This window comes from Nematostella vectensis, chromosome 9 (assembly GCF_932526225.1).
Source record: "Nematostella vectensis chromosome 9, jaNemVect1.1, whole genome shotgun sequence".
In the NCBI taxonomy this organism is placed as follows: Eukaryota; Metazoa; Cnidaria; class Anthozoa; order Actiniaria; family Edwardsiidae; genus Nematostella; species Nematostella vectensis.
This window is the reverse complement of record NC_064042.1, coordinates 5,756,202-5,780,969: the sequence shown is the minus strand read 5'-3', so window position 1 is coordinate 5,780,969 and position 24,768 is coordinate 5,756,202. Positions and strand designations below refer to the sequence as shown.

Here is a 24,768-nt window from a genome sequence, read left to right as displayed (position 1 = left end):
TATTACATGTATTGAATAGGCTAGCTACTGAGTTGCTGTCACATATAAGTTTATCACCGTGAAGAATGCAGAGATACATTTGTGGAGAAAATATTTGAAATAAAGATATAACATGGACAACTTGCTTTATTTCGATACTCAAAACGTGTCTTTAATTATTGGCAATTTTCTGATTCAGACTTATATTTTCAATTCTTAAAAACCTTTCGACGCGGGTACCCTGTGGTTTTTGGAATACAGAAATATTAGGAAAAGATATACAACAGGGGCAATTTGCTTTGTTTAGATATCCAAACTGTGTCTTAAATCAACTTTGACCAATGGCCTTTTAAATGTACTGATTGAGACGTGTATTTTAGTTTTTTTCTGTTTTAGAGACGCGGATACCCTGTGGTTTTGCTCCAAAATAGAAAAAAAAAAAACATACATTCCAGGATGTTCCACCAAAGGGATTTTTGGGGACTTTTAGGTTGTATCACTTGTTCAAATTCCGTTGAGAGAAGTTATATTGCAATTAGTTTCACCTGAAACAACATTGATGTCGGTCCGAAGATTTTTCATAGTACGTGCCATGGCAACAAATTTAAAGGCTCAAGGCTCAACTTACATTTTTTTCGTTCAAAATGAGGAATACGCAATGACAATGGAGAAAGCCTTAAATGGTATATTTTTAATCGTCATGAAATTCCCCACATCATGCTGTCTTTTTAACGTGTCCAGCGTCACGTGCCATGGAAACATAGTTTCGTTTGTATTTCAATTAATGCTGTATGTGGACAGAGAAGACTGCTATAAGGATTGAAAATATGCATTTACCTTGGAAATTCACTATGCTTCTGTATTCCCCATTTTCCATTGAAGTAGTAGAAATCGAAAAATTACGCTCGAGCCACCTTAAATCAGTTGCCATAGTAACAAAATTTGTCAAAATGTAGAAATCCATTTGAATAAAGTGCTTGCCAAGTTTGGTTTCATTAGCCCCAAGTGTCCCCGAGATATTGAAGGATTTTTTTTTTCAACGTATAAGCCTGTAAAGTCAGGCCTTAATATACCTGAGGCCCCTTCCCAGAAATTGCGCCAAGGCACTGGTCGACCCAAAGAGAGTTATATGAGAATGGAACCAGAAAGCGTTGACATATCGTTAAAATACTTTATTTACTAAGATGTTCTTTCTATACGATTCGTTTCATGAGCTGAACACTTCCAAAAACTAGCTAACAAATACTCTACAACAACATAACATTGAATAATACCATGTGTTTCATTCTATTTTTAACAATAGAACATAAAAATGGACAAGCCCAGGATGCCCCTATGCATATGTGAATTGATAAATTCAATCTATGACGTAATGCTTTTATCAGTTTTTATTCGTTAGATATTTCGTCATTATCCATGCGAGCAGACTGAGTATCCATGCCTTCACTGATGAGCTCCGACTCAGCAACCGAGCTTTCACTGTACCCATCCTCCGACGCGTCATCTGCAGACTGAGTATCCAGGCCTTCGGTTGTCTCTTTATTCTCAATTTCTTCTTCCGCTGACCTGTTCAAAGAGCCCGTGCTACTGGTGCTGGTACTACCGCTTGCCAGGGGTACGGCGATCGTAGCTGGTTAGAGATTAGCGATATGTTATCATAGGTTAGTATAACAGAACATTATCATAATTAGTTACACTAGGGCAAAACAAAGACAGTATTTACAAAAGGCGTATAAGACAAGATAATTAGTAACAAGTTTTGTCACGTGCTGTTCTCTGTCATTTCATGCTGAGTCATGTGTTGTCCCAATATGTGTGTCTTAATGTGCTACAAATAAATTTAGTCACAAGAATTTTTGCGAGTGATACTTAACGTTAACAGTAATTGTCTAAATGTGCGTGTACATATGATCACATGCGAGTAACATGTCAGTCACGTGCTGTTTATGTGGTGCTCAAAGTGGCAAGCGGTTCTTGTCTTAGTGTGTGTGCATCTGATCAAGTGCTGAGTTGCGTGTCAGAGTCACGTGGTTGTACACTATTAGTTGTCCTTGTGTATGTATTTGGTCACGTGCGAGTAGCATGTCATGTTCTAAGTGGTGTGCACAGTGGTTAGCGTTTCTTGTCTTTGTGTATGTGCATGTGATCACGTGTAAATAGCATGTTAGTCACGTGCTGTTTACGTGATCTGTATAGTGGTTAGTAGTCTCTTCTCCGTCCACATTTGCTTTCCTATTAAAAAATTGGTCTTTCTGCCATACTAGGAACAACAAGTCCCCTTTCCCTACCACGCCCCCTTTTTGTGTATCTGCAACTGACCTGTGGTGCACTCTTGCTATGCAGCAAAACGGACAGCACCTCTTTCTGGCCGAGAAGTTTATTGGTGCCTTGTTTAAACACATGCAGCTTGAACTTATCCTGAATGTTAGGATCTGTAGTCTTCACTGCTGTGTGCCGTATTACTCTGTTAAAGCATATTTCAATGAAGGCTTTAATTTGTAACTGTATGGCTGTCATATCATCATCATTATCATCACCGCCACCAACATCATCATCATAACTGCTGTCTAACCCACTATCATCATCATCATCATTATCACCACAAATACTATCATCATCATCACCACAAACACTATCATCATCATCTCACCACAACCACTATCATCATCATCACCACAACCACTATCATCATCATCACCACAAACACTATTATCATCATCACCACAACCACTATCATTATCATCACCACAACCAATATCATCATCATCACCACAACCACTATCATCATCATCACCACAAACACTATCATCATCATCACCACAACCACTATCATCATCATCACCACAACCACTATCATCATCATCACCACAACCACTATCATCATCATCACCACAACCACCATCATCATTATCACCACAACCACTATCATCATCATCACCACAACCAATATCATCATCATCACCACAACCACTATCATCATCATGATCACCATCATTACCACTATAAGCAATGTCATCATCAACACCTCAACCACTATCAGCATCATCATCATCACAACCTAAATAGTCATATAGTCATGTTCACTGTAATCTACCCATAATGATTTGAATAAGCGCCTTTTTTTAAATTATCACCCCCTCCACAATAAGAGCCCCCTCCCCTCCCCCCTATAAAAGAGGGGCACGAAGGGCAAGGGCTTAAGACAAAGCCTCCTTGCGGTGCGGATTTTGACATTCAATGCCCTTCCCAGGATGGTGATACTTGAATACTACCGCAAAGGATTCTGGAGACAAACTTGAACAAAGCTCAATCCCAGGACGTATCAGTGGAGAGTGAGGTATGACGACTGCATTATTGTTTTACTAATGATTTAATCCATCTTGGCCCTAGATACATGACAGTAATTACCTTTTAAATATTGTAAATGCTTCAATACTCAACCAACACAATAACTGTCATCACAATCATCATCACAACCACCATCATCACCCTCACCAACACCATCGTCATCATCACAATCATCACCACCACCATAATTATCACCTAAACTTCAAGCCTTACATGTCCACACAGCATCTTGGCTTGATGATTCCTTCTGCTTCAACAACTAGGTATCTACCGGGAGCTGTACATAATACTGGTAAAAAAAAAAAGAGAAAAAACGAGAGAATTGCAATGGCAGACTGATCTTCAGCAAGAAGCCAACCATCATATCAAGTTATATTTATTATTCTTTTTCTATGCTCAAAACATGGTGAAGTCAGGGCTTCTTTATGTGTGTGAAAACAAACAACATTGATGATTGTGCATGCATACTTGCAGTATATATCTGTGACTGAATCATAGGATACAAAACCAAAAGGACAGAAATTCTACTTAAATCTGTCTGAGCTTCTTATACTAGAACGTTGTGAAACACATAATACTGGTTTGGACTAGAACCCAATGAACTTACATCCTGTGTATTATTAATTTTGAAAGGCAAGAGAAAGTGCTAACCTGTACCTTTGAATTTAAGGGTAAATTCATATGGATTGTAGACGGTCAAAACTTGTTTATGTGATGACTGGTCATCCTGGTAGAATGTCAGGGCGTCAGGAAAGACGAAGACAGGTAGGGATCCATCAGTGAAGTGAGAGGACTGTACTGACCTCATAAACCTTCACGAGTGGAACAGTGAATCAAGGAATTATTAACCTTGTGCGATGATAAGTCGAAGGCTTATAAACACCCCTTTGTGATATAGCTAGCTATTTTTCATCTGTGAACCTGAAAACAAAACATCAGATGAATACTTGCATTACAACCACCATGAAACTAAACACATAAAATATCTCTAGATCACATTATACACATTTACAGTCTAAATCATCATTTTGCTTAGAGATAAGAAACTGCTGTAGTTATGGTATTATAGCTCTTTGTAACCTATTTTAAAACTTTTATTTAAATAAATATTCCCAGCTTATAGTGATGCATTGTAGTGCATTTGTCTCATTTTATAAAGTGTCATTTCAAGGAATTAATGATAAAAAAAAAACAAGACTCATTTTAAGGGCGTTTTGCCAACGGTGGTAACAACGCAATTACCACTCAACAAAACATCAAACCCACAAAGGTTGAATCCCCTATCATCCACACCTTAAAAACAAAGAAGTTAACATCTAAAATGAGCTCAATTTATCACAGAAAAAAACAAAAGGTACCGCAACATAAAAGGACACTGAAGGGGAATGATTTGATAGAAAAATAACCCTTTTGAGAAATTCCCTTTACAGAAATTACCTTGCTGAAACCTCAAGAAATAAACTATGCCGCACAGCCGTCGGTTATGTCTCAGGCACAGATAGTAAGTCACACAGTGGTAGGTAAACACTCCTCTTGGTTGTATGAAGGCTTTGCTTTGTTGTTTTCTCTGTCTCTGTTGTAGAGTTAGCTCCAGGCCGCCATCTTGTGTGTTGATATTATTGTCGACGATCGCATAGAATGCTGGGTCAAATACCCGGATGATAATAGCTCGCTCGGAGGTCATTGTTGTTTGCTAGGCGCCGGATTTTCTTGTTTGCGAGCATCAAAATTTTTCTTATAGACATCATCATCATCTCAGGAGATGGCCTCTGAATTACTTCTGCTCTGGAAGTTGGTAAAATAAAGTGTCACGCGCTTAATCAAAATACAATTAAGATCGAGCTAGTGCTAGATGTTCAGTTTCATTAGTGTAACTAGCTTTTAAAAGGCTGGTGTAAAACCTCTAGAAAAGTGTTCCTAATCACTGCTGTATTACATGTATTGAATAGGCTAGCTACTGAGTTGCTGTCACATATAAGTTTATCACCGTGAAGAATGCAGAGATACATTTGTGGAGAAAATATTTGAAATAAAGATATAACATGGACAACTTGCTTTATTTCGATACTCAAAACGTGTCTTTAATTATTGGCAATTTTCTGATTCAGACTTATATTTTCAATTCTTAAAAACTTTTCGACGCGGGTACCCTGTGGTTTTTGGAAAAGATATACAACAGGGGCAATTTGCTTTGTTTAGATATCCAAACTGTGTCTTAAATCAACTTTGACCAATGGCCTTTTAAATGTACTGATTGAGACGTGTATTTCAATTTTTTCTGTTTTAGAGACGCGGATACCCTGTGGTTTTGCTCCAAAATAGAAAAAAAAAACATACATTCCAGGATGTTCCACCAAAGGGATTTTTGGGGACTTTTAGGTTGTATCACTTGTTCAAATTCCGTTGAGAGAAGTTATATTGCAATTAGTTTCACCTGAAACAACATTGATGTCGGTCCGAAGATTTTTCATAGTACGTGCCATGGCAACAAATTTAAAGGCTCAAGGCTCAACTTACATTTTTTCGTTCAAAACGAGGAATACACAATGAAAATAGAGAAAGCCTTAAATGGTATATTTTTAATCGTCATGAAATTCCCCACATCATGCTGTCTTTTAATCGTGTCCAGCGTCACGTGCCATGGAAACATAGTTTCGTTTGTATTTCAATTAATGCTGTATGTGGACAGAGAAGACTGCTATAAGGATTGAAAATATGCATTTACCTTGGAAATTCACTATGCTTCTGTATTCCCCATTTTCCATTGAAGTAGTAGAAATCGAAAAATTACGCTCGAGCCACCTTAAATCAGTTGCCATAGTAACAAAATTTGTCAAAATGTAGAAATCCATTTGAATAAAGTGCTTGCCAAGTTTGGTTTCATTAGCCCCAAGTGTCCCCGAGATATTGAAGGATTTTTTTTTTCAACGTATAAGCCTGTAAAGTCAGGCCTTAATATACCTGAGGCCCCTTCCCAGAAGTTGCGCCAAGGCACTGGTCGACCCAAAGAGAGTTATATGAGAATGGAACCAGAAAGCGTTGACATATCGTTAAAATACTTTATTTACTAAGATGTTCTTTCTATACGATTCGTTTCATGAGCTGAACACTTCCAAAAACTAGCTAACAAATACTCTACAACAACGTAACATTGAATAACACCATGTGTTTCATTCTATTTTTAACAATAGAACATAAAAATGGACAAGCCGAGTTACGGATGCCCCTGTGCATATGTGAATTGATAAATACAATCTATGACGTCATGCTTTTATCAGTTTTTATTCGTTAGATATTTCGTCATTATCCATGCGAGCAGACTGTGTATCCATGCCTTCACTGATGAGCTCCGACTCAGCAACCGAGCTTTCACTGTACCCATTCTCCGACGCGTCATCTGCAAACTGAGTATCCAGGTCTTCGGTTGTCTCTTTATTCTCAATTTCTTCTTCCGCTGACCCGTTCAAAGAGCTCGTGCTACTGGTGCTTGTACTACCGCTTGCCAGGGGTACGGCGATCGTAGCTGGTTAGAGATTAGCGATATGTTATCATAGGTTAGTATAACAGAACATTATCATAATTAGTTACAAAAGGCGTATAAGACAAGATAATTAGTAACGAGTTATGCCACGTGCTGTTCTCTGTCATTTCATGCTGAGTCACGTGTTGTCCCAATATGTGTGTCTTAATGTGCTACAAATAAATTTAGTCACAAGAATTTTTGCGAGTGATACTTAACGTTAACAGTAATTGTCTAAATGTGCGTGTACATGTGATCACATGCGAGTAACATGTCAGTCACGTGCTGTTTATGTGGTGCTCAAAGTGGAAAGCGGTTCTTGTCTTAGTGTGTGTGCATCTGATCAAGTGCTGAGTTGCGTGTCAGAGTCACGTGGTTGTACACTATTAGTTGTCCTTGTGTATGTATTTGGTCACGTGCGAGTAGCATGTCATGTTCTAAGTGGTGTGCACAGTGGTTAGCGTTTCTTGTCTTAGTGTATGTGCATGTGATCACGTGTAAATAGCATGTTAGTCACGTGCTGTTCACGTGATCTGTATAGTGGTTAGTAGCCTGATCCTCGGTGCTTTCCTCGTGATGGTGGTACCATCTGTTCAGTGCAGGACATTCCTTGTGCCCGTGCTCACCAGACGCGCGCCTCTTGGTAAGCGGGTTGCATCCCTTCTTGAGCAGTATCTGCTGTTTCCATGGAGGCAGCGCGTCCCACTCCGCGCGAAGCGTCATCTCTTCCTTCTTGACCTCCTCTTCTGCCTGCAGTTGGCGAAGGCGCTGCTCTTCTTTCTGGATAAGTACTGGGATTTTCCAGGAAGGCACGCCTTTGTACTTGTTTTGCTCCTTTTCTTTCTGTTGGTCAATCTCCTTGTTCATTTTCTGGTGAAAAGAACACAAGGCAAGGCAATATAACATATGGTACAGATACACTTTTGGCCTGACAATTAAATAAGTAGGTTTTGGAACTACGACAAAGGAAACAAAAACCACGGGAAAAATCTATTTTTATTCATAAAAATATCTCATCAATTTTATTTAGCCGTCAAGTAAAGAGGGATCCAATGTATAAAGAATATTGAATATTTGATTACGTGTGTTGCCCACCTTTCGTTTCTCGTTCTCTACGACTCGGCGGAACTTGAGCCAATGTGGCATGTCATCTGTAATCTCAAGCAGGGGGAGCTTTTCGCGGGGGACTATGTTCGACTGAGGGTGGCCGTGGTTGGCGGTTACCCCTGGCAACGATAAGTTATTACGTCACTGATGTCAAATCCTTAAATTACAAATCTCTGCGCTATATATTTTTAAACTATCCCTTTAAAAAGAGATGATTTTATCAAGGGAAAATCAATAAAGTATTTATAAAGATGCATTTAAAAAAAACGCGAAGACCGAAAAGATTGAGCTCTTGCTTATAAAACCAAAAGGAAAATATCCTTGGGTGGACAAACTTTAATTGGATTATCAACAGCGAATGACTAAGGGACATGAATCTGTATTAAAGAAGTTTTTTTGATAAAATTAAAGTAAAAAAAAATAGTTTGAGGTCTCGCTTCAAACAGTGCCATTGCAAATAAGAAGACGCACAAATATTCGGGTTCACATAAAAGTAAACAAATAAATGAATTCCTTCATATGACACGGAAATTTGACGATTCTATACGGGAAACAAAACATATTCACGATCTACTTTCTTTTAAGAGAAATGGGGGGAAAGCTGTCAACGACAGCTTTATTTTATTATTTGTATGTATAGCACCAAGTTTGTAGAGGGGGTGTTATGTTAGCTGGTTAGACCTTGGGTAATTAACGGATGATGGTGTTTGGTGATATTTGTAGCACCATCTAGTGCTAGTACAACTTAAACTTCCAAAAGAGCCCTCGCAAAGTTCCATGGAAGTGAAGCAAACAGCAGAAGGAAATCACCCGCACAGAATTCCATGGAGAATACCTATGATGATCAAAAAGTTTTGCAAGTTTGTCAAACCGCAAGCTATCCAATCTTGTATTTACAAACATTTCCGCCAAAAATTAAGATATATAAGCACAAAAATTTTCAAGAGGGTTTGCAAGATGTTTGTCTTAGCTGTTTTCTTACCATTTGTCCCGTTCTGTTGGCATTTTCTAAACTCCATGATGCTGAAATTGCGTTAAAATCCTGGAGCCGCAGGAGCAAGCTGACTTGTGCGGGATATCAATTTCCCAAAAGCAAACCTGTGCTGTGATTGGCTGAAGCCGATGAATAAATGAGATCAATTTAGACACCTGAAGATTACTTGAAATTTTTGTAGAACCTTTTCTTGAACCATTGACGTCTATATATTTAACTCGAATTTTAAGCACGGTGGTAAATAGATACTAACATATTCGTAGCGATAAATACCAGTTTATCATTTCTATTTTAAATTCATACATTTGATGGTGTAGGTTTTACTTATTAATAATAAACAAGTCTAATTGCCCCCTTTTGTTGAATTTGTCTTGGTAGAATTGCTATGAGAACAGTATAGAGTATCGCAATAATACCAGCCTTGGCTATGGAATTCACCCTAAATTACTCCTACTCAACGTGTCGCGTTGACAACGTATTCACTATTCGAATTATAGCCCGGTGAACTTATTAGAGTTTATTTAACATGCACCGGGGCATCTATTATAGTTGTCAGAACTTCTCGCTTTTGGATTGGCACATGGACAGGATAGGATATCCACATGGAATCTGGTGGACTTGTCAGAGTTTATTAAGAATACACAAGGGCATCTATTATAGTTGTCAGAACTTCTCGCTTTTGGATTGGCACATGGACATGATAGGATACTCACATGGAATCCGGTGGACTTGTCAAAGTTTATTAAAAATGCACAAGGGCATCTATTAGAGTTGTCAGAACTTCTCGCTTTTGGATTGGTGTACATAACAGAGATAGGGACAGTAGTATTTTTGCCCGTTAGCCACACTTTTGTTTTCTTTCAATATTGAAAAACGCATTGTGTGTAGGAATCTCTGAATAACCACCTACAAATAAAGTTTTATCTTTCATTTCCTAAGCTCAATCGAAATTAACACCAAAAGCTTGCCCTAAATTAGCCAGAGATGGATGCTAGGATTAGGGTAACGACGGAGAACTTTGGGTATAACTTTAATTTTTACTTGGGTTTCTCTCTCGTTTTTTCTCCGGGTCAGCCAGGAAGACTTAGCAAAAGACGGGAACGCGAGTGAGAGGGGTAAACAATGAATATCCAGGGTCGATTCTGTAAATTTATTGAAATTTCCATGCCATATAAAACCTTTATACAACCCTACAATATCTTATCTGTCAAGCTATATACAAGCGGGATACGATAGCTCGGTAGTAACATTCAGATAAATCACCTGTTTTCACGAACAAGCGTCTTTACCTATTTATTACGACCAACTTGTTATCTTTAAGTACCGAATCTAAATAATCACATATTAATTCTACTCACTTAACATGAGTAAAAAACATGAGTAAAATAAGTAAAAAACGTTAACTTCATTCACAATATTCCTTCTTTAGTATTAAAATAAACAGACTTTCAAGTCAGGGGATCATGGCGTTATCAATGGAATGATGGGTAATCAAACTCAATCGAACTTCAATCTTTCAATTGATGCGAGTTAGTACTCGCGTTTGGCTCCGTAATAGAACACACGAAAAACTTTAGGTCCTTATAAAGGAACAATATATAACTTTAAATCAATCGCAAATTTCGATCCTGTTACTGTTTGAGTACTATTTTGAAAAATGCTGGTTTTACTACTGTTTTCCGCAAGGACAAAGTCTCTATTTTTTGCATTTTTATACGTACCGAACAAAATCTAGCTAAAAGTTTTTTTTTTTTGGCGAATCAATGGAATGATTTAAGTTCGATTGACATTTTGGTAACACAGGGAGAGAAAACATTAAGCAATGTGGACCAAGGATCTTTTTCAGTTTTGATATAAATTTTAAAGCAGATAAATATATCTAAACAAGCAACTATATTTACCTATACTGGCAACTTTTTAACAAACCACTCTCATGAGTAAAACATGGGTTAGCTGAAGAGTGATAGCTATTGATTGTACGATCAACGACCAGTTTTTCTACATCTGTTGATCCAGATGATAGTTCTTTCCGTTGTACCACTTAACTTCAGTTAAAAGTGTAACTTTACTTTCGCTGATTGTTCCTCAAAAGCGAGCCGGGGGAAATCATTCAAAGGAGATCTTATTATGTCTATGTTTCTTCATCAAACGTTGATTCTACCTCGGGAATGATGGCCGGCGATGGACAGAGCTCTAGAAATCAGTGCCCTCGTGCTCCAGCTTTGTTAGATGATGTCATCTGGTAACCGAGACCAGCAAATAGTATTCAAGACAAGCTACTTGTACTTGAGACCAACAAATCTCGACAGGTAACGACTACGTTCAATAACAGGTTGTTGACTCCACGAATTTCGGACTAATAAGCGCTTCAAGAGCTAACCGAATTCTGGTACTCCATCTCTAGTTCTACGTTATCAGACTCTTCCCAACTTCTGGTACACCCATCTCTAGCGCAACGTCTCAGACTCGTTTGGACTTGATTGGATCCTCAGGGTTGAACCGGCCTGAGAAGGCCATGTTGTGGTACCCCCCACTTGTTCTGTACATCGACTTGGGCGTGGGTGCAACGGCGGAGAGCAAGTCACCACTCAGATTGCTAATCATTTCATCTTCCACCCTAAAAATCATAATATATCAATTAATACTTGAAGTGAGAAGTAAATAGAAGAGAAAAATCACAATATATAAATTAAAGCCGCATTGCCACCAGTTTAGTTCTGGAGGGCCGACGGAAACCTCAACCGACAAAGGACAAAATAATCTATTAGAATCCGCGCTGTTAAACAGGCCATCCGCTCTAAATTTTTAGTCACATCCTCGAAGAGACTTCCAATAAGCTCACTGCTTACGTTTACCGTTTAAAATCATTGGAGATTGTTACGTAATCGACCGGTGACAATGCGGCTTTAATACTTGCAGTAGAAGTAGATAGAAGAGTCCTGTAAATATTTTCATTAACATTTCATTTCGTAGAAGTACCTGGGTTGATATTTTTTGACAGCGGGAGGCCGAGAATGGCGGCATCTACAGCATACCACAATGGCAGCCACCACAAGTCCTACCACGGCGCAGATAGAGCCAATGGTGACGGCCAGGTTACTGCTTGGCTCAGGTACATGCACAGGGACGTGAGGTTTAGCACCCGCTCGTGGTGCACACTTGGACGACATGTTGGTTAACATCCCAACAATAAACGTGTCATGGCCTGTGGAAAAGACAAAGATCCCCTATCAATGGCAAGCAAATACAATACACCTATACCACCCACACTTGTTATTGTTTATTATTGAAAATACAGTGGTTTATTTGCAAGTAAACTTTAAAATAATAATCTAAGATTGTAGTCTGATATGTTATTGACGATATTTGATTGAAAATAGCTTGGTTACTCGCTTAAATTAGCAGATGGAAATGGATTCTTTGAGAGACTCGCCATTGGGCAGAAGCATAAAATGGCACCGTGACTGGCCTTCTTTAACTGTAAACAAAGACAAATCCTAGATTGGAAAATTGTAATACTTTATTAGAAGAGCTAGTGTAACCTACCAAGTTCCAGTACATTGCGATGAGTGTTAAGGTGGGACCAGAGGCTGCAAATAAGTTCCTTGGTGGTGTGTCCCGCTACAGGGGAAATCTGGACGGTGAACATTGCACTGATACTGTCTTTGCACTGAATATTCATGGTCTGCTCTTCAACATTTCGACTGGTAAATGGACAGTTGCATGCAGCCGCCACATGAGAAGTGATGTTCTTCAGAATGCTCTGGGCAAGAACTGAGCCCTGTGAGGAAATAGAAATAACAAAACTTCAATGTAAAATAAGAAAAAAAAATGTACTTACAATGAAAGTCATTAGGCAATCATCCAAGATTATTAAGCATCCCGATGGGTCAGTTGCCTGACCACTCGGTTTCCTGACATCCAGATACTAACTCAGTGCTCACACACCAACTCAAACTTGCTTTTTTCCAATTAGGATTAAATTAACTCTAATTTTATCTCTGCTTCAATATGTGTCAGGCACTTCCTTCCATATTTGATGCCACAGATTACCAGAAGTTTGCTAAATTTAAAAAATATGTCTGGCATCTATGTGTCAATCCCTTCCTTTCACATATGGAGCCACTGATTACCAGAAGTTTAGTCAACTTGGCAATTCTCTCTGGATTGCACAGTATACAATAGGCATTCCTTTTCATATTAGATGTCAGTGCATAACAGAAGTTTAATCAACTCTCTCTGTTGTCTAGATTGATCATACCTTTAGAAGATGGCAGTCCTCTGTTAGTAGTTGTAGGCGTAGCGCTTGTGAAGGTATGGACGTGGTCCTTGATCCATCTAGAACTGAATGCGACAAAACCTTTAATAACACATTATTGTGGTGTGACCTGTTATGCCAAAACACATAACATCAATAGCATTTAAATAACTTGTACAAGCACTTACTTAAAATGTTTAATATAAAATTATCATTAATTAAAATCTGAGTTTCTTTTTTAGCTCTCTCTCTGGACCAAGGATAAAAGCACTTGTTGGAAAAGCAATCAAAGGAAAAGGAGCATTAAGGAAATTCTTAACATTTGAAAGTGTCTATGTTGTTTTTAGATGGATCGCCCAATATTTAGTGAAAAGGAAAACAACATAAGGTGTGTCTAAAAGTGAGGGCAGTACTAAAACTTACGTTCGCAGGTTTTCCCAGTGAATCCTGGTTTGCAGAAGCACTCAAAATCATTGACCTTGTCTTTGCAAGTACCGCCGTTCATACATGGGTTATTCACACAGTCATGTATATCAACGGCACAGTTAGCACCAGTGAATCCAGGCTTGCATTGGCAATCCACACTGTTACCATTATCCTTACAGGAGATTGCATTTACGCACCAGCCCTCCTCCTTACACAGGTCAACATCTTCCTCGCAATGCCGTCCCCGATAGCCATGCCCGCAATCACATCTGTAGTTGTTTTCTTCATCAACACAGAATCCGCCGTTGTAGCAGGGGTTGGAAAGGCACTCGTTCAGGTTTAGCCCACAGTTAGTCCCACCAAACCCTGGTTTGCAGTAGCATCTGTAGCCATCAATTAGGTCAATACATGTGCCATACTGACATGGGCTTGATGCACACTCATTGATATTCACCTCGCAGTGGGAGCCTTGTGAATAAAAACAAAATCAGGCGTCAAGTATGGGATAGCGCAATGAGCAGAAAACAGAGATATGATTCAATTATCACGTGTCTAGCTGTATAAATGGGTTAGGGCAATGAGCACAGAATAGATATGATTCAGTTATCACGTCTCTAGCTGGGGCATGGATGGACTAGTGCAATGAGTACAGAATAGAGATATGATGCATTATCATATATCTTGTGGCATAAATGGACTAGCACAATAAGTTCAGAATAGAAATGAATGATTTAATTCTTATCTATCCAACTGCATATATACACCTATTCTAAAAATGTTGCAATGTGAGACTTTGTGTGTCATAATTGTCTCCTTGATATCATTAATTAAGTAGATAAATGTGGAATCCAAGTATAGAAACTTGGTTTTATTTCTATTCTGTATTTGCTCCTGAACACAAGCAGGGTGCATTGTTTTAACCATAAGTATTTGTGTGTTATTATGAAAAATTTGTCTCTCGACTGAAATAACTTGTTTGTGATACATAAATTGGCAATCTTTACTTAATACTGGATTTCATTTTCAATTTTTTTAAATATCTGCTTTGCAGGCAAGAGCAAACGCATACGGCCAAACAAAGACTTTTCTCAATACATATCATTAATCAATGGTAAACAGTATACATTTGCATAACACAGCAAGTGCCAAATATATAAATTCAAAGAAAAAAATCAAAAGAGAAAAAATCTGATAAAAATCATTATTTTATGATCCTGCTTAGTTTTTCAAGGGCACCCAATGACCATTTTCGGTCAAATATCTGTTCAGAAGCAAGGTCACCTAAGGATTTCAGGGCCGGCCAAGAAATGTCTACTTTTTTAAGAATATGTATTTCTAGATCACCTATGTTCTTCGGGAAGAGAGCTGGATCACCTATGATTTTTGGAGTTGCTTTTGTTACCACCATCACCATTTTTGGGAGACTTGTACTTCTGACATGCTTTAAAATTTTTTTCGGGAGCGAGTATACAAGGGACATTACCTAGAAGGAGTTTCGGTTGCCTGGGGATATCTAGATTTTTTGGATGGCTGTAATTTCGCCTAGCAAATCCAAACAGATAGAAAATATCTAGGAAAGCTCTATATTAAATAAAAATGACTGCAAACGAATAAAAACAGTATCTTAACTTATTTTAGGCTGGTTGTGAAATTTTCGTCGTTGGGTGCTCTTGGTTTTTGTTATCAGTTCATACTTTAACAAATCATTTACTTTACGTATCCATTTACTATTCTCCACGTAAACCATTTACTATTCTTATTATTAAATGCTATTATGTTTTGACCTCAAAAGTTTTTAAGTAAAAATATAGAAATATAAAATGTAAACAGAATGAGAATACATGGACCATGGTGAGTAATGTGTATTGTATGTAAGGCACCCATTATTGAAACATCCCATTTAGCCATTATAGAGCACATTTGCAAGTTATAAAAATGAACAAATGAAGATTAACTTTTAGGATATGCATGCTTGCTTCATATAGTACCTGCTAAAGTGGTAGCAGGTATGTCTAACCCTACTTAGCACCGACCAATCAATGACAAGGACGGTTTGACCACTAATTTAATAGATAATGAAGTCTCTTAACTAATTATGTAGCTTTCAGGCAAGGAAGCAGGTATCAAATCATCTACCAGTGTGTGTTTTGTGAAAAACATGGACACACTTGTGAGAACTATTTGTCAAAACCAGATGGACATGAAGCATGATAAATTGTTATTCTACCATCTTAATTCACACAAACTGTTATTTCCATAGAAGACATAATTTCATAAAACTTTGATTGATGAGGTTTTACAGATAGCATATATGTCTAATGAGGAAATCATGGAAATCTGCCAAAAACCAATTAACAACAAAAACATTTGGGAATTGAAAGAGGGCTTAAAAGATTTCTATCAAACCTTAAAATCTGCTGATGTGTGCGATTCTGTATCAAAAATGAATATGATGACCACATTATTAACATACTAAATTTTGTTATTATTTTTATGCCATTAGTTTATTTTGGATAAGAAGGCAACCTTACAATATATTTTTAGTAGTATTTTTAAAATTCCAAGATGGCAGTTCACATGTATTTACTGGTACTAATAAATATACAAACCTGTATATCCAGGAGTACAGAAACACTTGAATGTATCCAACTTATTGACACAGGTGCTGTTATTTTCACACGGGCTTGAACTACAGGCATTCAGTTCGGTGTCGCATGTTTTCCCAGTATAACCTCTTGGACATGAACAGTGAAAGTCATTGACAAGGGGTGTGCAGGCAGCATTAAGCTTGCAAGGATTTGACACACACATGTCTATCACCCTACTACAGTCACGCCCCTCGTACCCTGGTGCACAGGTGCATGTGTAGAAGTGACGGGGGTCCCCCTCCTTGTTTTTACAAGTGGCACCATTTTTGCAGGGCTTGGAAAAACAATGGTCCTCTTTTTCACAAAATTCTCCTCTGAACCCTCCACAACATTTACACTGATAGGAACTCATGCTGAAATTAGTCACACATTGGCCATGGTTTGAACAATACACTGAACTTCCAGGCTCCATGCACTTGTTGGATTTTACGCTAACGTTCAACCGGAGACCAAATTCGCATCGGAATGTAGTATCTACGTTGTCGATAAAGTGATAAATGCCTTCTTTACTGAGGGTATCTTCAGTGATAAGTATCGTGCCCAACGGATCTTCACTCAAGAAAGTACCATTCGTTTGGTTGCAATGGTAAAATTCCTCTTTTCCTGTCAGATACGGCCTGATTCCCGGGACGTACGGTGCCATGTTTGCATCCATGGAGAAGTTCAGACTATCTCCTATTTGTAGTTGCTGTGGTAATAGCTGAACGTCTATGAAGAAGTCATCTGTCGTTATAGAATGCGAATTGTTTGCACCGCCAAAACAAGAATGATGAGTATTGCAAAGCATGTCCCCATAACCCCATTCAATTTGGAAAATCTTGCTCTCGTTACGCCAACATATTCCCCCCTCGCACTGCTTCACACACTTTTGGACGTCCTCCTCCAACAGCTCGCAATTCAAGCCGAAGGTTCCTTGTTTACAAGAGCATTTATAGCTATCGACTTGATCGATGCACAATCCGCCATTTCGGCAAGGCGAGGACGCGCATTCATCTTCGTCGATATCACAATACCTTCCAGCAAAACCAGGAATGCAAAAGCATCTAGGATTGCCCAAGCTATCCAACTCGCAAATGCCGTTGACACAAGGGTTGGTTAGGCACTGTCCAGGTCGAACTTCACATCTATCTCCGCGATATCCTTGTGGACAATCACAGAGGAAATTTGTCCCGTTCACACTGCACAAGCCACCATTCGTGCAGGGATTCGGCAAACACACATTTTGATCGACGTTATGTTTGCTGGAAAGCACGAGACACGAGTGAAACACAACGCTTATCGCGAATGTTAACCCATAGCGGGCCATTTTCAGTCGTGGAATGTTTTTCGTTTTGATTCTTGTGCCTTTTGATGGAACGCGTGCTATCGTCATGGGAGATTCGAGTCGCCTCGTCGATTAGCCAATCAGCGCTCATCGTATGCTGTATAATGCAATGGATATTTATAGCGCGAAATAATGGACTGGTAACGGCAGATGTGCCCAGCCCAGCGTGCAATACGCACACAATCGATGTTGACCTGTAAAGTGTTCTAGCACATGGAACCAGCTGAGTAGTTTAAGCACCTTGTTTCTGAACAGAAAGTATGAATTCTTCAGCCGCGTAGCCGGGATTTTAACAGGAGGGGGGACCAAAAGGCCCTTTTTAAGGCATTTTCACCTGTATTTTAGATAATGTCGTCTCATACATTTACTGTATTTTTGGCTGCTAGAAGGGGGGACTGGGCCCCCTGGTTACGCCCTTGGTCTTTCATCATTATTTTGACAAATTAGTATCTTTTGTCAGGGGAACATGTTTTCTGCTTTGTTTATGGAACGAGTAAAAAAAAATAGCCGCCTTTTTTTTCCAGGGCCTACTGTAATTTGGGCGAAAGACCGGCGCTTTTAATAGACTGCCTTTGTTGCTTTTATACTTTATTTGCCCACAAAAATCACCTTAGAGAATTAGAGGCGTATCCTTGATTTCCTGGGGGAACGGAGGAGGGGGGGGGGGGGGGGGGGTAAAAAAAGCACAGTCAATTTATCTGTTTTAAGTTTACTTTTTTTTCTTTATTTGGTTTGTTATGTTTTATTACGGTACACTTTTCCTTACTCATTGCTTTCCAGAAAATATGTATTACTATTTTTCCGCCGGTTTGGCCGAAAAAGATGGCGGAATGACAATAGCTCACTGAGTAATGCACTCTAACAACCCTTTTACTACCGTTGCAAGATGTGGCTCTAGTTGAAAGCAATATTTATGTGAGTTTTGAAATTCCTTTATGTAGTTGGCCGTACAACCCTGCATGGTCTCGTGATAGGTCTTTCATTCACCGAATACAAACAAACATGCACAAAAGTAACCTTAAGAACAACCTTTGGTTTTATCTGTGGATCGATGTAGGGACTTTCTTTCAGGTCTTGTTATCTATAAATGATTTATTCACGCCTGGTTCTTCAAATCACGGGAATTGTCATTTGACCCCAATTTCTGACTCAACCACTGTATTTCCCGCGTTTTAGTTAATGTAAATTTCCTGATAGTAACATAAATATAACGCTAAAATGTTTCATGTTTTTAAAACTAAAAGCCATTCCTTCCACATTCCTTTTGTTTGTCCATTACTCCATTTCCTTGGGGTTCATTTCGGAGACTCTTGGTGATCGTTTCGGGTCCCGGGATCAGTTGGGGAACTTTTGGGGATCGTTTCGGGTCCTGGGATCAGTTGGGGAACTTTTGGGGATCGTTTCGGGTCCTGGGATCATTTTGGGTCCTGTACAGAGCCCCCTCACCCCTTCCAGCAGCAAAGAATGCACTAAATGTATAGTGTATTTTATTAAAATACTGGGGAAAATGTCTTATATGCCTTTTTGTACACTTTGTTGTTAAAATGGCCACGCCGCTGAAAACAAAGACATAACTTTTATCTGCTAAAGGAATACAGCACTCTAAACACTAGCACTCCCGACCCATGTCTCTGACATTATAAATCTCGTTTTCCCCTAGAAATCTATATTCATTTGACAAACAAACGTATCCATGAATTTCATGTTCACACGAGTGTTTATTACAGACACATTTCTGGGTAATTTTTTTGTATTGGGTGAGGGGGTCCCATTTTTTTTACCCTATGGCTTGGGAGGGTCCTAATTTTTTTCGTGTGTGAAAAAAGGGGAGGGCCCTTTTTTCGCCTATTTCACAGGCTTACCAACCTCTCAGTCAGTCTCCAATCAATCAATTTAGGGGGTGATCAATCGTGAAAATATTCGAGCTAGTAAGTACTGGGATTGACTGGAGACTGACTGAGAGGTTGGTAAGCCTGTGCCTATTTTAAAAAAATCAGAGCCCTCCCCCCACGATAAATAATGACAGTAGCCATGGCAACAGTTACATCACCAGAACCACATCCAATATCCAATACAAGTTTGGCTTTCACATGAGACAAGTAAGGAAGAACTTGGTTGGCAACTTCTTTTTGGAATTTGATAAATCCTTGAAGGATTGTGAGGCCTGCTTGTTTTTTTGCAGTGTGAAATATAATAAAATTTGACCTTTTTTTTTGGTTAGATAGGAAAATTAAGATACTAAAAAATAAGAGGAGTAGATAAAACCCTGTTAAACCCCCTAGAACTACCCTCACCCCCTTACAGTAAATCTTAAATATGCATTGGAAAATATTTGAAGCTACCATTTTAAATCCACCTGTCTCTGACAGTCTTTAATGAAATATTATGACATTTAGGTTTTCTTTTAATAATATTACTTACAAACATTGTAATCATGACAAATGATATCAATACATGACAAATAATACATTTACATGAACAAAATAATTGACATTCTTAATTATTCTTTTTTGGTTATATTAATTTACATAATTACCGAATTTAAAAGTGTCTAGCAGGTTTTTACTTTAGAAAAAATCTCAACATTTAAGAAACTTCTATATGGCTTTCTCTTTTGTTATGAACAACAAACATGATAAATAAGAACTAAGGCAAGAGTTGATTTTATATACTTGCAGTAAAAGTGACATATAAAAGTTTACAGGTTTAAGTTAAATATACTATTTTATTGCAAACAGTATACCATAATAAACTTCCCTTACCACTTCACCATTTTTATCCAGAGGAGGCAAGGAAGATGAGGTATCTTTGACAACCTCTCTAATATCCACCACACCATGAGTAGCACCATAGACATAATTTGCTGCTACATCAACAGTGGCATACATGGCAGTTATAGTGCTTGGGGTACTAGATATTATTTTAAAGCCAGCACCGGAGCACTCCTTACACACAACTTCTAGAGTAAGCTCATGTACTTTGTTTGTCATATAAAACTTTTTCCATTCTTCTGGTTTAGCTACAGAAGTTAACCATTTATAATATGGATTGAGGTCTGGGTCTTGGGTTTCTCTAGTGGCATAAACCATCACGAGCATACCCCCAGGTTTAAGGCTGTCATAGATATCCCTGAATGCCTTAGTTCTCTGAGGAATCCAATGAAGTACAAAGTTACTAAACACAAGATCATAATACTCCTCTCCCAAATGTGGAAAGCTTTCAGCACTTCCTTGTAAAAACTGAACATTGCTGCAGTGATCATATTTTGACTTTGCCAGCTCAACTCTGTACTTGTCGGGATCTATGCCGATGATTGATGCATCATTTGGGAAATTTGCTGCCATTGCACCAGTTACATCACCAGTTCCACAACCAAGATCGAGAACAAATTTGGCTGTTACAAATGGTAAGCTAGGAAAAATTTGGTTTGCAACTTTTTTTTGGAAAATTGATAAATCCTTGTAGTGATGTGCTGCAAGCTTTTCTTGGATGTTCTGAAACAATAACAGTTTTACAGTGACTACAATGGTTAAGGAATTTCACCACACCAAAAAATCATTTCTTTTCTTTCATTTTCTAGGAATATGCACAATTCTAAAGAATATATCATGCTCTGAAATAGGGTCACAAAAATGGGAACATGCCCAAGTCTACCCATTTCGGAAATTTCAAAGCTGTGAAAAACCTGTGAGAAACCTGTGAGAAACCTGTAAAATTCGGAGGTTTTTACACAGGTTTCTCACAGGAAATTCACATGTCCCTCTCCAGAAGTGCAGTGTAATAACCATTCCCAGAGGACAAATACAGCTTTTTTTTAATCATGATTTGTTCTACCAAACAAAAGAAGCTTTGTGACTCATGTTGGGGCTCCTATAAAAGCAGAAGGGGTGACTGTCAAGAAAATTTTAACAGCATTTAGAGTATGGTCAACAGGAATTCTTTACACATTAAGTCGAAGTCTTTTTAACTCTTAATAGTACTAAAACAAACACATTTCATCTCTTTTCTGACTATCTTTATGCCCAGTTGTTATTAGAATGTGATGATCCACTGGCATGAGACCCCTTTTAAGGGAAAGCAGAAGAAAAAAAAATTGAACACCACCTAAGGGATAGCCATCAGTTGGTAGAATTTTATACCCAAAAAGGCATGACAACCACCCCTACCTATTTAGAGTCCCCTTAAGACATCAGAAACTCATCAAAATGGGGGATGGATTACCCCCCCTCCCTTGCATCCGCCCCCACCCCCCAGTACAATTTATTCCCTTACCCATGGCAATGGTATTACCCAGGCTGTACAGCTGTTCAAGCTTTTTACCGCATTTGTACTGGGATACCTGTGGTAGCCCAGTCATAAAATGCAACTGTTTTTTTTCTGCTCGCGATATGGCCAAAGTTGTGCAATAACCCAAGAACCTTTGTACCATGGTCGTCTATTGCCTGCTTTAGACAAATACAGTTTACTTCAAGACGAAAATAAATGTTCTCTGGAAACTCATGAATGGACTTGAGGTATTTACCTTTATTATTTAATCTAAGTGGAAATATTTTGTAGCTTATTGATAAAAATCATCTCCTACAAATCGCTATAAGTTAAATGATTCCCAAAAAAGTGATAACCTTACATCACGACACTTGACCGGCTACCAATAAGACAAATTTTGTTTTCTTACTATATCTTGATCTCTCTCATTGAATGTCATGATTTTTTCACCATGAAGATTTCAATAAGTAGAGCATGTGTAAATTGAGACAAGTTCCAACAGAATATCGAGCAGTTTTCATCAATATTCGTAAAAAAAATATTGTAAGTATAAGCTTAGTAAGTAACTCAGCTAGGAAAGCTTAAGCCTGCTGCTTTGGTTTCGTAACTTTTTTAGAGGTAAACATGTCAGTAGCCATGTGTAGTGTAAGATATATGTAAAACTATGAAAGTTATTTTGGTATTTGGTCCTTCCTTTAAGTAGATAATTTTTGTTTTCTTCCTAAAATAACTTTATCCCTCATTGAATGTCATTTTAATTTTATGGAACATTTTCAACGAAATCTAGAGCCTGGTGTTGTCTTTCCAGTGCTTTAAATGATATGTATATGCTATAACATGTGCTATCTCTGCTGCGGGGAAAGTATTTGTAAGATTTTTACACTGCAATCAGCTCCATCTACTTAACCTGCTTAACAAGTCCAACCCCACCTCAAGAGATGATGCTTCTTACCTTTCTTGCCCCAATCAGTGTTGTGATATGGCATTTACAATAAAAAACAAGATTATACATATATTTTTGTTATATCCAAAGGTGTTGGGTAGTAGCATCTTTGTCATACATATCGCAACAGGGCCCAAACAAATTACAGATCCCAGTCAACCCTGAACGCAGGGTCTAGTTTTATCATAGCACCTTACCTCCATTTCTAGATAAAATTTCCTTCTTGGTCAAAGTTCCTTCTTGATATGAGAGTGACCCTATGGTTCCAAATATGTCAATGGTTCACTAAACTCCTTCAACGCAGCGGGAAGTAAATTTGACTATTCCGGGCAATTTTCAAGATGGCCGTCCGTCACGCAATGTAAATACCCATACTGCCCCGCGGTCGTGCCACGCCTTACCGATCAAGCGTTCTGTCGCTGTGTTAGTTGTGCATTTTCAGCTTTGCCGTAAGTCTCTCAAGTGCTAAACTAGAATGTCTTAAAAGTGTTAGATGTGGCCGAGTAAAGGAAGTATTACGTAGATGATTCCGGAGGTATTTGGTCACTCAAAATTCCACAGATCGCTATAGGATTGCATTTCCGCAAGTGTGAAATCGATCGATCTTGTCGGACCTTTGCCTGTTGGGTTAGCGTCCAGTCGATAATACAGCCCTATGAAGGAGTACAAAGTGGTCGTGCTTGGATCAGGAGGCGTTGGGAAGTCTGCATTAACTGTGCAATTTGTTACTGGACAATTTGTCGAGAAATATGACCCAACGATTGAGGACTTCTACCGTAAGGAAATAGAGGTTGACAATAATCCGTCCATCTTGGAAATTCTAGACACTGCAGGCACTGAGCAGTTTGCATCTATGCGAGATTTATACATAAAGAATGGACAAGGATTCCTTTTAGTCTACTCTCTAATCAACAGACAAACATTTGCCGACTTAAAGCCGATGAGGGCACAGATCCTACGAGTGAAAGGAAGCGAGAATGTGCCGATTGTTTTGGTAGGGAATAAGAGTGATATTTACGACGAACGAGAGGTTTCGGTAGGTGAAGCGAAAGATCTCGCAGAAGCATGGGGCTGTCCATTCTATGAAACCTCAGCTAAAACCAGAAGCAATGTAGACAAAGTGTTCGCTGAAGTTGTTCGTAGAATGAAGACGACAGGAACTGGTTCTGGTCGAAATAAGGGATGCTGTACTATACTATAATTGTTGGCTTAGCGCGATTTAATATGGATCACACGGTTCGATCACACAATACTCCAAAGTCCTTAGATATTCAAGAGCTAAAATCATTCTCTACTTTCTCGACACTTGGATGTCTTCAGCTTACGAATCGGATACACATCTTCCCATGTACACAAGAAGCCTTTCAGCAATAAATCTCGTGACTAGAATATTCTATCCAACACGGAAGAAATGAAGGAATAGACATTTTGCCAACAACAATCTGTTAGGCTTATTGTGGTTCTCAATCAATTTTGAAATCAGGCGAAGGGTCATTTTAGATCCTGCATACGTTTTTAAAAGAATATTTATAGATAAACAATTCAATGTTAATATGGATTATTCATTGTAAAATTCTAGATTTTTGTGATAGTCTGTAATAGTAGTTGCTTGTCTAATTGAAGCATCTTTGGGTGTGTTGCACATTGAATGTGCTTTATTACACGATTTTTAACACTCCTAGACAGAATACTTCAAGTGTCTTTGCCTTTTCTGATACTCAAAACTTTATTTGAGCAAAGTGTTTTACAATGCTTTTGTTTAAAATCTGTTTAATCTCTCGCAAACACAGTGATGCATAGTAATTGGCTTGTTTCTCAACAGTGGTGCTGCATGATTTATATATATTTATTTTTCCAACCTGGGTTTGATTTTGATAATTTCTTACCCATTTTGTATTTTTTTTAGCAAGACATTAAATGAATAGTTTAATAATATTGTTATTGACTTTCATGTT

General features: G+C 38.4%; 5 protein-coding genes across 8 annotated transcripts; 1 reads left to right on the top strand and 4 right to left on the bottom strand.

The window, feature by feature from the left end:
- Window positions 1-1,136: 1,136 nt before the first annotated feature.
- On the bottom strand, window positions 1,137-9,177 carry LOC116608909. 3 transcript variants are annotated; one of them, XM_048732859.1, is made up of 5 exons: window positions 8,937-9,177; window positions 8,636-8,789; window positions 7,943-8,073; window positions 7,474-7,717; window positions 6,373-6,850 (listed from the first exon to the last, which is right to left on the bottom strand). In XM_048732859.1, the coding sequence occupies exons 3-5, from the start codon at window positions 7,991-7,993 to the stop codon at window positions 6,609-6,611; spliced, it is 537 nt and encodes a 178-aa protein (XP_048588816.1). In that variant the 5' UTR covers window positions 7,994-8,073; window positions 8,636-8,789; window positions 8,937-9,177; the 3' UTR covers window positions 6,373-6,608. The 3 variants fall into 3 exon arrangements, with proteins under 3 accessions (XP_032225854.2, XP_048588816.1, XP_048588815.1); XM_032369963.2 differs by lacking the exons at window positions 6,373-6,850; window positions 8,636-8,789 and adding an exon at window positions 1,137-1,609 and having other exon boundaries at window positions 8,937-9,157; XM_048732858.1 differs by lacking the exon at window positions 8,636-8,789 and having other exon boundaries at window positions 8,937-9,169.
- On the bottom strand, window positions 2,194-4,898 carry LOC125572387 (motile sperm domain-containing protein 1-like). Of its 2 annotated transcripts, none has more exons than XM_048732860.1 (4): window positions 4,765-4,898; window positions 3,979-4,248; window positions 3,541-3,616; window positions 2,194-2,443 (listed from the first exon to the last, which is right to left on the bottom strand). In XM_048732860.1, exons 2-4 carry the CDS (start codon window positions 4,133-4,135, stop codon window positions 2,215-2,217), a joined length of 462 nt encoding a protein of 153 aa, XP_048588817.1. In that variant the 5' UTR covers window positions 4,136-4,248; window positions 4,765-4,898; the 3' UTR covers window positions 2,194-2,214. The 2 variants fall into 2 exon arrangements, with proteins under 2 accessions (XP_048588817.1, XP_048588818.1); XM_048732861.1 differs by having other exon boundaries at window positions 3,985-4,248.
- A 907-nt stretch (window positions 9,178-10,084) lies between the features above and the next one.
- Window positions 10,085-17,663, bottom strand: LOC5501674 (delta and Notch-like epidermal growth factor-related receptor). The gene is made up of 6 exons (XM_032369954.2): window positions 16,242-17,663; window positions 13,630-14,100; window positions 13,210-13,292; window positions 12,495-12,729; window positions 11,928-12,153; window positions 10,085-11,565 (listed from the first exon to the last, which is right to left on the bottom strand). Exons 1-6 carry the CDS (start codon window positions 17,650-17,652, stop codon window positions 11,409-11,411), a joined length of 2,583 nt encoding a protein of 860 aa, XP_032225845.2. The 5' UTR covers window positions 17,653-17,663; the 3' UTR covers window positions 10,085-11,408.
- A 1,639-nt stretch (window positions 17,664-19,302) lies between these two features.
- On the bottom strand, window positions 19,303-23,148 carry LOC5501675 (trans-aconitate 2-methyltransferase). Its single transcript, XM_001622895.3, has 2 exons — window positions 23,011-23,148; window positions 19,303-21,098 (listed from the first exon to the last, which is right to left on the bottom strand). Exons 1-2 carry the CDS (start codon window positions 23,014-23,016, stop codon window positions 20,325-20,327), a joined length of 780 nt encoding a protein of 259 aa, XP_001622945.2. The 5' UTR covers window positions 23,017-23,148; the 3' UTR covers window positions 19,303-20,324.
- A 245-nt stretch (window positions 23,149-23,393) lies between these two features.
- LOC5501672 (ras-related protein Rap-2b) lies at window positions 23,394-24,748 on the top strand. Its single transcript, XM_001622886.3, has one exon. The coding sequence runs from the start codon at window positions 23,469-23,471 to the stop codon at window positions 24,012-24,014; it is 546 nt and encodes a 181-aa protein (XP_001622936.2). The 5' UTR covers window positions 23,394-23,468; the 3' UTR covers window positions 24,015-24,748.
- The last annotated feature ends 20 nt before the right edge of the window (window positions 24,749-24,768 follow it).

Excerpts from the sequence above, each read along its gene's own strand:
- LOC116608909 (XM_048732858.1), bottom strand. The coding sequence starts at position 8,973 with ATGGAGTTTAGAAAATGCCAACAGAACGGGACAAATG. Across the intron at positions 8,074-8,936 it reads CCAACAGAACGGGACAAATG|GGGTAACCGCCAACCACGGC; the intron begins GTAAGAAAACAG and ends TATCGTTGCCAG. Across the intron at positions 7,718-7,942 it reads TAGAGAACGAGAAACGAAAG|AAAATGAACAAGGAGATTGA; the intron begins GTGGGCAACACA and ends TCTTTTCACCAG.
- LOC5501674 (XM_032369954.2), bottom strand. The coding sequence starts at position 17,652 with ATGACGATAGCACGCGTTCCATCAAAAGGCACAAGAATCAAAACGAAA. Across the intron at positions 13,293-13,629 it reads CACTGGGAAAACCTGCGAAC|TTCTAGATGGATCAAGGACC; the intron begins GTAAGTTTTAGT and ends TGTCGCATTCAG. Across the intron at positions 12,730-13,209 it reads AGGACTGCCATCTTCTAAAG|GGCTCAGTTCTTGCCCAGAG; the intron begins GTATGATCAATC and ends ATTTCCTCACAG.
- LOC125572387 (XM_048732860.1), bottom strand. The coding sequence starts at position 4,135 with ATGAGGTCAGTACAGTCCTCTCACTTCACTGATGGATCCCTACCTGTC. Across the intron at positions 3,617-3,978 it reads CCTTAAATTCAAAGGTACAG|TATTATGTACAGCTCCCGGT; the intron begins GTTAGCACTTTC and ends TTTTTTTACCAG. Across the intron at positions 2,444-3,540 it reads CCAAGATGCTGTGTGGACAT|AGTAATACGGCACACAGCAG; the intron begins GTAAGGCTTGAA and ends ATGCTTTAACAG.
- LOC5501672 (XM_001622886.3), top strand. The coding sequence starts at position 23,469 with ATGAAGGAGTACAAAGTGGTCGTGCTTGGATCAGGAGGCGTTGGGAAG.